General features: G+C 40.0%; 1 protein-coding gene across 3 annotated transcripts in view; it reads right to left on the bottom strand.

Annotated features, from left to right (window-relative positions):
- Positions 1-15,039, bottom strand: part of PIEZO2 (piezo type mechanosensitive ion channel component 2) — a 503,601-nt gene that overhangs the window by 105,291 nt on the left and 383,271 nt on the right. For all 3 annotated transcript variants that reach the window (XM_064578003.1, XM_064578004.1, XM_064578002.1), the window contains exons 13-17: positions 10,927-11,157; positions 7,052-7,175; positions 5,648-5,931; positions 4,395-4,543; positions 2,172-2,345 (exon numbers count right to left, since the gene is read on the bottom strand). In XM_064578003.1, coding sequence (XP_064434073.1) covers positions 2,172-2,345; positions 4,395-4,543; positions 5,648-5,931; positions 7,052-7,175; positions 10,927-11,157 — 962 coding nt within the window. The remainder of the gene's footprint in view (positions 1-2,171; positions 2,346-4,394; positions 4,544-5,647; positions 5,932-7,051; positions 7,176-10,926; positions 11,158-15,039) is intronic.

The raw sequence follows: 15,039 nt of genomic DNA, 5'->3' as shown, positions 1-15,039 counted from the left end.
ACAAATTCCATTTTCACATACCCTAGGTCTCAAAAATTGTGATTCTTTTGGGCTGGTACAATCTTTGTTGAGCTGCATGGTCTCCTACAAAACTGTGGTCCTGAAAATCTCTATTTTTCTGGAAAACTGTAACCTATATCTCTATTTGATTGTGTGACATTAGATTCAAATACATGATAATAAGAGCAAGGGCAGGAAAAAGCTCCTACATCCTGGAGGAACTTGGCATGAGGAGAAAAATAGAGATCCAAGGGAAGAAAGGCATTTAGAAGAAAAAAAAATTAAGGCATCATTAGCAATTGCCAATCATTTTTTTTACAAACATATAAATATACTTTGCTTACCAACAGGTTTTTCTTGATTATTGAATATGACTTTTTGAACAAATGGTGCGGGTTATAATGAAATAAAGCATGTTACCTTGTCAGAGGTAAACATCAAATACTAATTTTATCCTCAGTATTCACAAGCAATGTCAAAAAAGTCCTCAAAAATACTTCTACTAATTATTGATAAATCTCATTTTCCTATGAGGGCACTGTGTTTGTAAGCTTTTAATCTTGGGGTGACTTCTTTTGCTAACAAGTTTGCCTAGAAGTAATCTCTCTTAGGGGGCTCCCAGATTCTAATAACTACCTTATTTTTCCTAATATTTGATTATCACTGAGGGTAGCCACTGACCCCATCCGTGTCCTCTCCCTGGTGGGGCTTTGGGAGGAGACAGGTTTTAGCTGAGCTTGCTTATAGATGGTGCCTTGACAGAATAAGAAATAAATGCCTGATAACTCTGGATTCTACTGGTTGGGAGCCATGCACAGACTGAAAGGCATCTGGAGCATACTCAGAATAAAAAGGAAATGTAAACTGTGGTCCAAAAAACACAAAACGGAAAAGAAATCTGCTGGCCATCAATAAATAGATAGAGATTATAAAATGGTTTTCATCACCAAATAAAAGAGACTTGGAGTTATCTACGACTCCAGTCCCTAGTATAGCAGAAAACCGAACATTTGGTAGTTCATAAAACTGTGCGTGATGAAATACTACTTCATCTTCTTTTGCTGTGCTCATTGTTTCCCTTGAAAAAGAGTTCAGAGCGAGTCAAAAGGACTAAAGGGCAGATTGTCGGCTGGCATCTCCACTCCCTCCATACAGCCCTTTGCTTCCTTGGTTGCTTAACAAGGGTTTTTCCAGGAAATGAATCATAAGCTAAATCTGAAGCAAAGAGAGAAATCAGTATGAACGTTCATTAGAAGAATGCTTGAAATTTCCCTGTAAGGGACCCGACTCTGAAATTTGTGATAAAACCATTGTGGTTGCAACACAGAGGGGCCCGGGAAGAGATACCTCATCTGTTGCTTGTAAGCATTTTATATATTTATAGATGAGAAGACAACAGAGAGCTGATAAAAGCAAACACTGTCTTCACTTTAGTTCCTTACATGTTATGCTGATTACTAGCAGACTGCACTTTCTATCCTTTTAGCAGAAGTTCTTCATTTCCAAAGTGGAAGGAAAAATTCTGCACATCACATTTTGGTACACTCTTGCTTCTTCACTGGTTGTTAGCACAACAGAAAACTCATCCTCTGAATCAGCCAGATTTCCTTAATGTTCTAAAAACACATCACGGCCCAGACACAAAATATCCATCGCCAACTCTCAAGTATTTGTGTCTGCACAGCTATTTTAAATCTACTCACGTGACGATCAAGATCACTTTGCATTAACCAGTCATGAGTCACTATGTATTGTTTCAGAAGCTGTCATAAAATACTCTACATTTTTTTCTCATTTCTTTTTTTCACTCACAGGTGGGTACCCATGGAAAGCTTAAGGTTGAAACTCTAAGGTTAGTTATTGCTTCCTGCAGGGGGCCCAGCACTCTCTACAATAATGACAATTATCTTTCTAAACTCTAAGGGTCTAATCATGGCACATTTTTTGCTATATTTATATAGCAGATATATAAATATATGTTTATATATATTATATGTATTCTAATATATTATATATCGTATATGTTACATATTATGCTTATTTTATGCATTATATTCATATATTAATATACATGTATTTCTATTACAGAAATATAAATAAGTGTAATAAATGAAAAAAAATAAAGTGGTTGCGCCCTGAGCAAGAGGCTCGTGCTTCTTGCAAGCTCTCACCTGTAGATGGCGCTGTCTTCCTTGCTGGGAATGGACTTCAGGTCTGTGAGCTCCAGGAACTGATCATGGAAGTAGTGAAGGTGTAAAATGCACACCAGCAGAAAGGAAGTTGGGATGAATATGCGAGTGAATAGTTCTGCCACAGTAAACTGTTTTAAGCCAAGATCCTCGAGCCTGTAAAACAAAAGAAAATGAAATGAAACAAAAAGCAAGTGCCTTTCTTAGGCAATGAGCGCACATTCTTTTTGCTATAAATCGTATCATAGTCCTTCACTGTCCTGTTACACCATTTCTTGCAACCCTCTCTCATTTGCTTAGAATCTTTGCACCAGCTCCGTGCATTTGCTTTGGTTTTTGTCTCCATCAATCCAACTGACCTACTCTTCCAGTGGTCAGTAACAACCTCAATATTGTCAAATTCAGTGGCTGCTTCTCTATCTTTAATTCTGCCTCTAGTCCTTCTTGAGACAATTCTGGTCTTGGTGCCGCCACACTGGCCTGGTTTTTCTCTTCTGTCACTGTCTCCTCCTTTTTTATTGGACCTCCGGATGTGAAATAGCCCCAGACTTCAGTGTTGAGTCTCTTCTCCAGCTTATTTTTCCCTAGGTTATCTCACAAGTCCCAGGGATTTATACACCATCTTAACACCAATGACTCAAACGTGCATTTACAACTCAGGCTTCTCCCGTGGACTCTCATGTCCAAATATCTACCAGAAGTTGTTGGGTTTTTTTTTTTTCCCCCCAGTTATTTCCTATTGAGTGTCTTCCAAACAGTGTTCTTGGTTTCCCAGTTTTGCTCAGCCACGCTATTCTCCACCCCTGGCCCCCCACTTGAGTCTTCCCCGGTACCACCGTCTACCCTGTGCCACATTCTGGAATCAGGAAGTCTGTCTTTCTCTGCCTTCACATCTCATTCATTCACATTTCTTTCAGCCTCCTAGACATCTCTTGAAGTGGGCAACCTGCTGTTGCTGGCTAACCCCCCCTGTGGTTTCTACTCTCGCCCTCTGACAGCACTTGTTTTCAGCCCACCAAGAGTTCCTTAAAGACTTAAAAATTTCACCAAGAATAAAATGCCAACACCACTACCTACGAGCCATGCACATCCTGAGTGCCTGGCTGCATTCTCCACCTCTGCTCTATCCACTGTCCCCCTTGCTCCTGGCAGCCGAACCGTCCTCTGCTTCCTCATTCATGCAAAACTCAGTCTTGTCTCAGGATTTTCACATTTGCTGCTGGGATGCTTTTCTGCGTCTCAGCTCCCAACTCGCACACTTTTCTTAAGCCCTTCAGGTGGAGTTTAAATGGCACCTCCTCAGGGAAGCCTGCCCTGACCACTCCATTTATAGTCTGTATCCCCCACTGTTCACTGCCTCAGCCTCTTGTTTATGTCCTTCACAGACTTGCCACAATTTGTAATTAATCTTTTTGCACAATTAAGCAGGGTTTTTTGTTTTTTGTCTCCTCCACTGGAATGTAAACTCTGCAGTGCTTAGACTCTGTCTGTCCTGCTTCCTGATGTGTCCCCAGGCAGAGTCACTGTCTGGCACCTGGGAGGCGTTTGATAAATATTTGTTAAATAAATGTTAAAGACGTGTCAGCCTAACTACATGGCGAGCTTTCCTGTTAAGCTTTTCTCTTAGCCACCTCAGTATATTCATTCAGCTCTGTGCCCAGTTCTAGTAACTCATTTCAGAAGTTTACAGCAGCAAATCCGAAAAGGCTACAGTGCATGCACAGATCTATCACACGCACATGAACAATTATTTCCTCGTCATTAGTCTACTAGCACTTTTTCTATGGCATCAAGCACTCCTTAGAATCTTTGCACCAGCTCCATAAATGAGGAGAGGCGGCTGCTTTATGTTATAAGCATATGAATCAACTGAACTGCTGAACTGAGCTTCAACTTGGAAAGTAGAAGGTCTGACCGGCGAAGGACTAAGCAGGTATTTCATGTGCGGCAGACATTTAAAAACATTATTTCATTAAAATGGGGCCCAAAATGCACTTTTCAGTCAATATTCATTAAGTACGTACTCTACGTGTCAAGCCCGGGGCTCGGCAGAGAGACCACAGACTGACCTGTTCTCAAGGAACTTATAGACACTGATGACATCATGTTTTACGAAAACCTCCCCTCAAGATGTTTGAACAATATGCATGCAACTCTTCATCCTGTTTGTCCCTTTCACAGTCCATTTTACACCAAATTGCTTACTTTTCTTTTTTTAATCCAGTCATGTTTTGCCACAGTCCTGGGAAGTTCTCAAACTGATATGTGTAGATAAAGATAAGCACCAGCATAGTGTAAATAACCACAGACATCCAAAAGTACTTTAGGATTCGCCTCCACCATTCATAGTGCACCTGTGAATCAGATGTTGAAAAACAAATAAAAAAAGAATTGATTTAAAAAAAAACCTTACAAAAGCACCTCATTTATTCAAGTGTGACAGGTGATGATATTGACAAGTACTTGAAAATCAAATCTATTTCATTTTTTGTTTTTGAGGCTCTATTCCTCATAGAGTCCGCTGGATCTGGATTGGAATCTCAGTACTGAGAGTTGCTAACTACGTCTTGGGGTAAGTAGCTGGACCATTCTGAGCTTCTGCTTCCCCCTCTGTAAGTACCTACTTTGAGAGCTGGAAAGAGGATGAAATCATCCTATTTATAAGCTAGTCTATAGGAGGTGTTCAAGGAATGATATGGAAGATGTTGCCGCCATGGTAGTTATTGTTGGGAGAAAACTGCCTCCGTTTTGAAATTCCACTATTTAAAAGTATTTCAAAACTTCATCAATTTTGGTTGAGATATTTTTATCTCTACAGGTGAATGAATGTAGTTGCTTTATTTGTCCTGTTGGTTGCCTGCATGAAGAGTGTCCTGTTGCACTTGTTTCTACCCCTGAGCAACAATTTTTCTAGAAGTTAAGACTGAATTGGTGGAGAGGCTAACTCATTTTAGTAGAATCTTTTATAAATTCTAATGAATAAAATACTAAAGCAGTTGATGCATTATGCACATATATATATATATATATGTATACATGCACACACAGTTTCCTGATTCTAAAGTCTGAAGTACAAGTGAACTGGGCATCAACCCATATTTTAGATTATCCGGCCACTGTTCTTCACTGACTATTCAAAAATGAATTTGATTATACAGGTTTTTTTTTTTTTTATCAAGAAGTTTTGAAAAACTCATGAACTTTTTTGTTTTTTTACTTTTTAAGAGCCCCAAATTTTAAAATAATGAATAAGCTGAAGATAGTCATTTCCCCTTTTAGGCCTTCTTAATATATAATGTTTGAATCGCATTGATCACTTTAGATAATCTGTTCAGGGGATGACAGTCATTTAGAATCCTGTCAAAGGAAGCTCAATATATTCCCAGGACGGCTACTAGGATTTAAGACAAAACAAAGCCAAAAACAAACAAAACAAAACAGGAAAATGATTTACCTACCTGATACAAGGCCACACAGAACAGAAAGAGCACCATGTAGATGATTTTGTACATCACAATTTTACCCTCGAAGCTGACGAAGAAGAACATTCCTCCACAGACGTAGATCCAATACTTGATGAACATGGCCACCACCAGATTGCCCAGCACTTTCATGATGTCCTGGTCGTCATCTTCCTCCACTTCCTCTTCCTCTTCCTTCCTTCTCTCTTGCTTCTCTTCCTTGGCTTCCTCTTCCTCCTTCTCTTCAGCCTCTCCTTCCATTTGTATATCTTGCTCATCATCTTCAAAATAGAAGACTGTGCTGTTATACTTAGTTGGTCCCCTGCCTGGAGCCACACTCCAACTGGGTGTTGTGTGGGGGGCATGGAAGTGCATGTTTTATGTGTTACTCTGTGATTTGAATGATTTCGGACTGTTCCAGTAAACAAGGCAGCATTTATAATGAATCATAATCAAGTTGCATAACCTTTGTGAAATACAGTTTAAAAGATATGAACCTGGTAATATTTTATTCTCATCTTTTTACAATACCTGATTTCATTTCCAGGATCCAATGACAGCTTTATGTACTGCAGGATCTAGAAAAGTTAAGTACAGTGCCCCACCACCCCCCATTCCGTGGTTTTGCTTTCCACCATTTTAGTTACCGAGGTCAACAGCGGTCTGGAAGCAGATGATCCTCCTCCTGACACATGGTCAGAAGGTCCATAACAGTCTAATGCCATGTCACCTGCCTATGTCATTTACCCCATCTCATCGCCGGGCCTTTTCTTATCTCATAGCATCACTAGAAGGCCAAGTACAGCACGAGAAGATATTTTGAGAGAGAGTGAGACCACATTCACATAACTTTTATTACCATGTATTATTATAATTCTTCTATCTTATTATTAGTTGTTCATGGTTTACTGTGCTTAATTTATGATTAAACTTTATCATAGGCTTGGAGGTACAGGAAATGACATAGTATCTTTAGGGTTCAGTACTATCTGCAGCGTCAGGCATCCACTGGGGTCTTGGAACGCATCCCCTATGAACAAGGAGTCCCTTGCCCATGACAATAACACAAATTAAAATGACTATATCAATTTCAAATTCTGATTGTTTCCTGGTTCTGAAAGTGTGACCTTGGACAAACCATTTAACTTCTCTGAACCTGGTTCTTCTTCCCTTAAGTGGGAATCAGTTTTGTGAGGATCGAATGAGAGCTCATTTCTGAAAGCTCCTTGTGAGCTCCCATGTGCGCACTAACTCGGCCCCACTGGAGCCCTGGTTTTGCATCACTCCAGGTTAATGCTCGGCTTTTATCTGCTCTGAAGTATAGAGGCTTTCTGATGTATGTGGGGAGCCCTCTCTCTCTAATTCTGCTGAGCACAAAACTCTCTAGTCACACCAATTTACCTTTTTCTTCATTTTCCTGACTTCCGATTTTGATCTCAGATAAAAGAGCTTCCTTTTCTTGAAGAGCTTTTTGCTCGGTGAGGTGCTGCCTCAGCAGGAGCCAAAAAGTAATGGTGAAAAGTATCTGAAAGTAGAGAATTAGCAGAACAAGAATTAAGTCACCCATTTGAAGTGTAAATACAATTCAACATATATAATATTTTCTCCACATTTCAGTGGAAACACAATAAATAAGCCTCTCTGTATGAGACAGATTCGGGTAGCCACTGGATTTCACCTGAAAATCACTGGCTTTGAAATCCCCTTTGCTGAAGACGCGAACAAGCATGTTTGAGGGCCAGGAGGTCATTCGGCAGCGTGTGGGGGCCCAGGGAAGGTGTCCCGACAGCCCAAACTACTTCCATCTAGGCCGAAGTCAGTTTTGGCAACTGGTCCCCCTGGAGGAGCTAGTCCTTGCTTTCCTGTCCCGACTATGACATAAGCCCAGTTGCAACAGGAAGACATATTTCTTCCATAACACTCGTTGACTCTGCAATGTTCCTTGGGATGAAGAATTCCACAGATGGGAAAAAGAACATTTCATCCCAGAAAACAGAACCCTTTAATATCCCATTCATCTCCCAAAGCTGAAGGAAGAATTGTTCTAAGTGTCCATACTTGTATGTTAAGGTTTTGCGGAGAGCCAGGGAAAAAAAAGAAAAGCTGATGCTTTTGGGGAGCTCCTTCTTCAGGGGGTATAGGACCTGGCACATAGTGGTTGTTTCGTACTAGCTTCATGGCAATACAATTTACAATGCCATACAATTTACCCATTTGGAGCGTGCGACTCAGTGGCTTATAGTAGTCACAGAGTTGTGCGACCAACTCTGCGATCAACTGTAGAATATTCTCATCACCCCACAAGAAGCCCCAGAACAGTCACCCCGTTCCTGCCCACCTCAGCCCTGGCCAACCACTAATTTACTTTCTGTCTCTACAGACTGCCTAATCTGGGCATTTAATGTAAGTGGAATTACTTACTAAACATTCTTTGGCCGGTGGCTTCTTTTATTTGGCATAATGTTTTCAAGGCTTGTTCCTGTTGAAGCCTGTGCTGGCCCCCACTTCTTCTTATTATTTGGTAATATTCCATTGTATGGACAGACAACATTTCATTTCTCAGCTGATGGGCGTTTAGGTTGTTACATTTTTTTGAGGTTATTAAGAATAACACTGCTATGAACACTCACGCGCAGGTCTTTGTGTGGACATAGGTTTTCAGTTCTCTTGGGTATAATACCTAGGAGTGGAATTGCTGGGTCTAATGGCAGTTCTATGTTTAACCTTTGGAGGAACTGACAGACCATTTTCTGAAGTGGCTGCAGAATTCTCCATGCCCCCCAAGCAGTGTATGGGGTTCCAGTTTCTCCATGTCCTCATTAATACTTATTATTATCTGACTTTTTTTTTTAAGATTTTATTTATTTATTTGAGAGAGAGTGAGCAGGAGAAAAGGAGCAGGGAGAGGGAGAAGCAGACTCCCCACTGAGCAGGGAGCCTGACGCAGGGCTCGATCCCGGGACCCTGAGATCATGACCTGAACCGAAGGCAGACACTTAACCGACTGAGCCACTCAGGTGCCCCCTGTCTATCTTTTTGATTCTAGCCATCCTGGTGAGTGTGAAGTGGCATTTCACTGTGGTTCATAGTAGGATTTTAATAAATATTTGCCAAAGACATGAAAAAAAGTAGGCAAATGAACCGGTCAATTTTACTTTGACTAACTGCCCACTTGGCAACCCATAAATATCCACTTCTCCTTTGCCTTCAGGATAAACCAGTCCCAGTCAGTCTGGGACAACATGTTTAGGGCCTAAGAAGAACCAGAGTGCCTCCACTTCTGAAAACTTGGCATTAAACTTCTGGGAGTCACAACAAATTGAACTATAGCTGCAATTTGGGAAAGAAATCTGTTTCTCTAGTGCATGTCTAAAGAGCTTAGGAATACTCAGGGGCAGATGGGGCACCTTTCCTGGAAGAGGTGATTTACAAGCCCAGTTTGGAAGGTGCGATTGATGTAGTTTGATGGAGTGGGGAACACATTCTAGCAGCTGAAGGATGCTACCGAGGAGCTGAGTCTGGCTCCCCCAGACTGGCCAGACCTCTGAGGACCCGGGACATATTCTTTCTTTCTCTCACTTTCCATCTTCAGTACTCTGCAGTGTATTTAATAATGTACTTTGACAAATGTCACCATGATATTTTATAATCTTAGGTTGTGTTGTTAACCTTGATAAGGCCTCGCATTTTTTTTTTTTTAAATTCCTAGGTACACTAAAATATAAGTGCAGACCCTATTTTCTCCAGAGTAACACTGCTTTTTTTTAAACAAATAATACATTTATTTCCCCAAAAATGTCCCCCAACCCCAAGAGCTATTTTATTTTATTTTATTTTATTTTATTTTGAGAGAGAGCGAGAACACGAGCAGGAGGAGGGATAGAGGGAAAGGAAAGGGAGAAGCAGATTCCCCACTGAGCAGGGAGCCAGACATGGGGCTTGATCCCAGGACCCCCGAAGGCAGACGCTTAAACGACTGAGCCACCCAGGCACCCCAGAGCTGTTCATTTTAGATTAGACAGGAGGTAGTTCAACCAGTTGGCTGGCCTACATTTCAGATGGCTTACCAATATTCCGAGCCAGGTTGAAATGGATTTGCATAGTCAAAAGGTGAGGTTTTGAATTTCTTTTATAAAGAAAAGACTAACTTCCCAGTTTTGGATGTGTGTTTAAGGGGAGAGAAGGAGAGGGAAGAGTGTGAGACAAAAGTGACTTGTCAGTGAAAATATTCTGTGGGACTGTCAGCTAGAGTGGAGTTTGAGAGAGAAAGGAAGGAAGTTGCTATGGTCTGTGAACACGGGATTATGATCTAATGTCTATCATTACTATTCACCTGTTAGGAGTTTCTCCTTTACCCCAGTAGCCTTCATCAAAAAGTCTGTGATGAGAACCAATCCTTGGTATCTACTAGCACCCCATTCAGGCCTGGTTGCCTTGGATACGGGGTGTCTGGTAACCTGTAAAAAAAGGTGCTTGTTCTCGGGAAAGGTGGGTTTCATGTGATGTAAATTCATGTCCCTTTCAGAGAGTGATTCTCTGCCTAGAGGAGAAAGGTGTTCAAGGCTTATGGAGTAGGGACACGAGACTGCTTTCACGGTCTTAACACAATGTTATCAACACAATGGACATGTGTGTTTAGAGTCTGCCACGCTGTCCACAAAATAGAAAGGTTGAGGCATATAATGTTCTGAAATAAAAGCTATTAAAATGGACCATGAAAATAATGAGTACTGAAAGATCATGAACCTTGTTGCTACAAATTGAAGGCATATCATATAATCTGCAGAAGGAAAAAAAAGAGGGTCATACTTAATTTTTGCTGCTAAGAGTGTTTTTTAAGACATAATTGAAGAAAAAATGTTTTTACTAATAATCAGTGATTATCTGTAACAGCAACACATTCAGCCTGTTTTGAAAACTGAGATCAAAGAAAGTCCTCTAACATTTGGATACATTTTACAACTGTATTTTCCTGTTTCTCTAATTTCTACTATACTGTAATTGACATTAAAATATAGCAGACTATATTTTTCCTTTCAGTGGAAAGCTTTGTTATTTTAAATAAAATCTAAAAGCATGGTGTGATATTTATTCATGTTTAAATTATAGAGACCACTAAGCATTATAAGTTATTTCTTAGAGTTTTTAATCTATTCATTTTTGTAAAGCACTGAATATTTTGAACCCATGTAAGTAAGTCTGTGCTTGGATATGCTTATTATGATTATTGTGGATTTGCTTCAATGTTTTGTTTTCTTGTTTTCCTATTCACTTACCTTTGAGGCAAGTTCTCCTGGTTCTTTCTTTTCCAAGAATCCTGGGACCTTTTTAATTTCGGGAAGTTCAAAACTCCATATATACTGTAATATCAGCAACAGATTTCCATAGACGACCATGAAAGGAGAGCTGATCATGGCATATTTTCTTCTGTTGCGAATCATCCAAAGGGTGCATGACCAAATCAACAACACAAATGTCAACCAGCTGTGATACGTGATGCTCCAAGCCTCGAGGAAAAAGGGAAGAGACAACACACAACGGTGATGAGTACAACGTAGTGTTCGCCCGCTCTGCTTACTTAGAAGTTCTCTAAAAGGAAAAAGTCAATAATATTCAATCTAGGGAGAAGAGAGAGTGGTGAAATCACAGAGAGACATCCCAACCTGGGGCATAGGAATGAACTGAAGAGAAAGACTGATCTTGCTGAGAAGAACATTGTTTTTTAACTTCCTGCACGGAATGGAGCCAAGGGCATGAGTGTCTTCTTTCTAATCTTTTTTCCCTTTAGGTATAAAGGTCTTCATCTTCACCCTACTTTACAGTATTAAAAGCAACTGTAAGTGCTTTATCCCTTCTTTTTCCAAAGTAGCTTGGGAGTGATTTACGTCATTTCAGAGTGCCAGGTAGGGTTGCCTGGGTGGCTCAGACCGTTAAGCGTCTGCCTTGGGCTCAGGTCATGATCCCAGAGTCCTGGGATCAAGCCCTGCATCGGGGTCCCTGTTCAGTAGGGAGCCTGCTTCTCCCTCTCTGCCTGGTGCTTCCCCTGCTTGTATACTCTCTCTCTCTGTCAAAAATAAATAAAATCTTAAAAAAAAAAAAGAGTGCCAGGTAAATGTGGCCATAGCTGGGCTCCGAAATGGAAGCTGTGGGTATCACTAGAGTAAGTACACAAGTCGGGGCTTAGAGATCACTCTGGGATTATCTAAGAAGATGTACACAATAGAAATGAGAAAGTTTACACAAGGAAGGTGTGTCTTTGGCTTCTGCACACTCCAAACAATAAAACCAAGTTCATTTAAAGGCCAGCCTCAGCTTCTGTCCTGTAAGGGGTAGGACTAAAGAGCCATCAGACTCACTGGACAAATGATACATCTTCTTTCATTCAAGTGAAATTTGCAAAGAATCAGAAATGTATCTCAAAGGGCAGCTCCCAGGACAATACATAAATCAGGCTCAAGACTATTATTAACTTCCAGAAATCCATCTTTTCTTACCATGATCTCTGATACTAAATCTTTGTAAAAAGATGTTTAAAAGCATTTTCTAGATGTTTGAGGCTAATTGAAATCAATTGTATTCCTGAATATCATGAATTACCAAGAGTTAGTTGGAAAGTCCAAAATGTTTTACAAGTCTCTTTTGCTTCTGGAAAATAGGTAAGTATTAAGATAAATGAAGTCAGCATGGAACAAACAAATGTTTCCTCTCAACAGTTTGCAAATTTGTCCCAAAGGACAGCTAGCTTTCTAAGTGGTGAATTATTTAAAATTTTTGGATGAAACATACGATAAACATAAACATATTTTTATATGATAAATATATGATAAACATGAAAATAAAATTGCTTTTATTAAAATTAGTGACTGATAACCACTAGCAAGGCTGAATTATTTTCATGAAAATATGCTTTCTTGGAAATACTGTTTATCGAAAGTTAGGTAACATTAAATGCTTCTGCATTTGCATTAAATAGTGTATTTAATGCATTTATCTCGGTATGAAATGCAGATGTGATTGCCATTTTTGTGTGTGACTCAGGAGAATAATCTTCAGAGATATTATAATTCCAGCAGATTGTTCCCCCCACACACACTGTTCTTGGGAAGGTGAGGATGATGGAGGAAGAAAAGCAAGTTATGAGGATTTTTTAAACCTCTTTCCTTTTTAATATCTAAGTCATATATGCCTTTCAGTCATGGTAGTTGGGATACTTCTGCATTATGTTCAGTTTCCAGATTGTCTGATAGTGTAGTAAATTCGTACTTTGTAGTTTTGAATAAATACATGTATCATTCTAACAGACTTGGCTCCTCAGGACTGCCCTTTCTGTCTGTGATTAAAACTCTGCTGTAGGGGGTGCTTCCACGGAAGGCAGGCACATTAAAAAACATTAATATTATGGCTCCTTAAAACAATGAAAATGGCACCAGACAAGGGCACGTCTTTTTTTTTTTTAAATATATATATTTTTAAGATTATTTATTTATTTATTTGAGAGAGAGAGAATGAGAGACAGAGAGCATGAGAGGGAGGAGGGTCAGAGGGAGAAGCAGACTCCCTGCCGAGCAGGGAGCCCAATGTGGGACTCGATCCTGGGACTCCAGGATCATGACCTGAGCCGAAGGCAGTCGCTTAACCAACTGAGCCACCCAGGCGCCCCAGGGGCACGTCTTTAATGAAGGATCTGCTCTGTTATGTTGTTTTTACAATAGATTTTTTCTACTAAGTAGCAAAATGTGTTTTTTTTAAAGCTCTCTTTCTTTACAAAAAAAAAAAAAAAAAAAAAGACCAAACTAGGGGCGCCTGGGTGGCTCAGTAGGTTAAGCATCTGCCTTCAGCTCAGGTCATGATCTCAGGGTCCCCCTGCATTGGGCTCCCTGCTCAGTGGGGAGTCTGCTTCTCCCTTTCCCTTTGCCCTCCCTTCTCCCTTTCTTGTGTGCACACGTGCTCTCTCTCTCTCTCAAATAAATAAATAAAATCTTAAAAAAAAAAAGACCAAACTTAACTGCCTTATTTTTAGAAAGAGAGAAGAAAGGTGTATATATACTCTTTTGAGTTCAGAATCAGAATTGTAAATTGCATTTATATTCGGTATCTTAAAATTAGAATTTTGTTACAGTTTAAATTAGAGGTTGATATATCAAAAATGTCAAAAAGTACCAAGAGCACAGAATTAATATTATTTAAAGAATAGAGTTTGCAACACTAAATGAGCCATCTTTAATTTCAAGGAGGTTTCTCTTTGCCAGCCCTCTCTCAGATGTGTAGTGGTCCTTACTAGAAGCTGATGTTGACTGAACATACAGGTGCATTTGGAAGACATTTTGAGGGAGTGCCTGGAGACACTGTGTTTAGGTATTTTCCCCCTAGAGGTATAGAATATTTTCATTTTTTATCATCAAAGTTGTCATGGGATCTCACCACTGACCACAAAATATGAAGAGTTTTGTGATTTTTAAAAAGATTTCATTTATTTATTTGACAGAGAGAGAGCCAGAGAGCACAATGGAGGGAAACAGCAGAGGAGTGGGAGAAGCAGGCTCCCCACTGAGCAGGGAGCCCAATGCGGGGCTTGATCCCAGGACCCCAGGATCATGACCTGAGCCAAAGGCAGACACTCAACCAACTGAGCCACCCAATATGGAAGAGTTTTGTGTTAGGTAAGTGTTAGGCTTCTCAAAAATAAATCAGATTTCCCATGCAAGTTTGTTTCTAAGAAGGTTACAAATTAGACGTTCTTTTGTCTTCTATCTCTAGGCCAAAGGACTATTTTTTTGAAGCTATGATGCCAGAGATGCAAGATGTATCAAGTGAGTATGAACATACATCAACTGAGCGCTCACAATTGGAAAAACTCTTGGGAACTCTATTTAGTTGCTTGATGTTCATCCTGGTAACAATTTATTGCAGCTAAGATGGAGTAAAGTCTCACTCAAATTTGGGGTAAAATGTGAATGTAACTTTCAATGTCTAAAGGAAATAAAAACAGTCTATGTTAATCTTGGGCACCTTCAATACCACACAGAGAAACTACCCAATAGATCTTTTATTTTGTTAAATTTATTATTATTATTATTATTATTATTATTTTAGGGAGGGAGAGAGCAGAGGGAGGGCAGAAGGAGAGAGAGAATCTTAAGCAGGCTCCATGCCCAGCACAGAGCCCAATGCAGGGCTGGATCTCACAACCTTGAGATCATGACCTGTGCTGAAATCAAGAGTTGGATGCTTAACCAGCTGAGCCACCCAGGCACAACCCCAATAGATTCTTTTAAACCCGCAAAAAAGGGAACAGTTTCATTTGACAGGCTAATTTGAGAGAGATGTACTAATATTTAAAAGTAGGTTAAATAGAACAGAACATGATTTTGAAATCTGTAGTAGGCAGA

The sequence above is a fragment of the Mirounga angustirostris genome, unplaced genomic scaffold (genome assembly GCF_029215605.1).
Source record: "Mirounga angustirostris isolate CCGP_5_RB_7025 unplaced genomic scaffold, mMirAng1.0.hap1 SCAF_14, whole genome shotgun sequence".
NCBI classification, from domain to species: Eukaryota; Metazoa; Chordata; class Mammalia; order Carnivora; family Phocidae; genus Mirounga; species Mirounga angustirostris.
The sequence above is the reverse complement of the archived record's forward strand: the minus strand, read 5'-3'. Positions and strand labels throughout refer to the sequence as shown.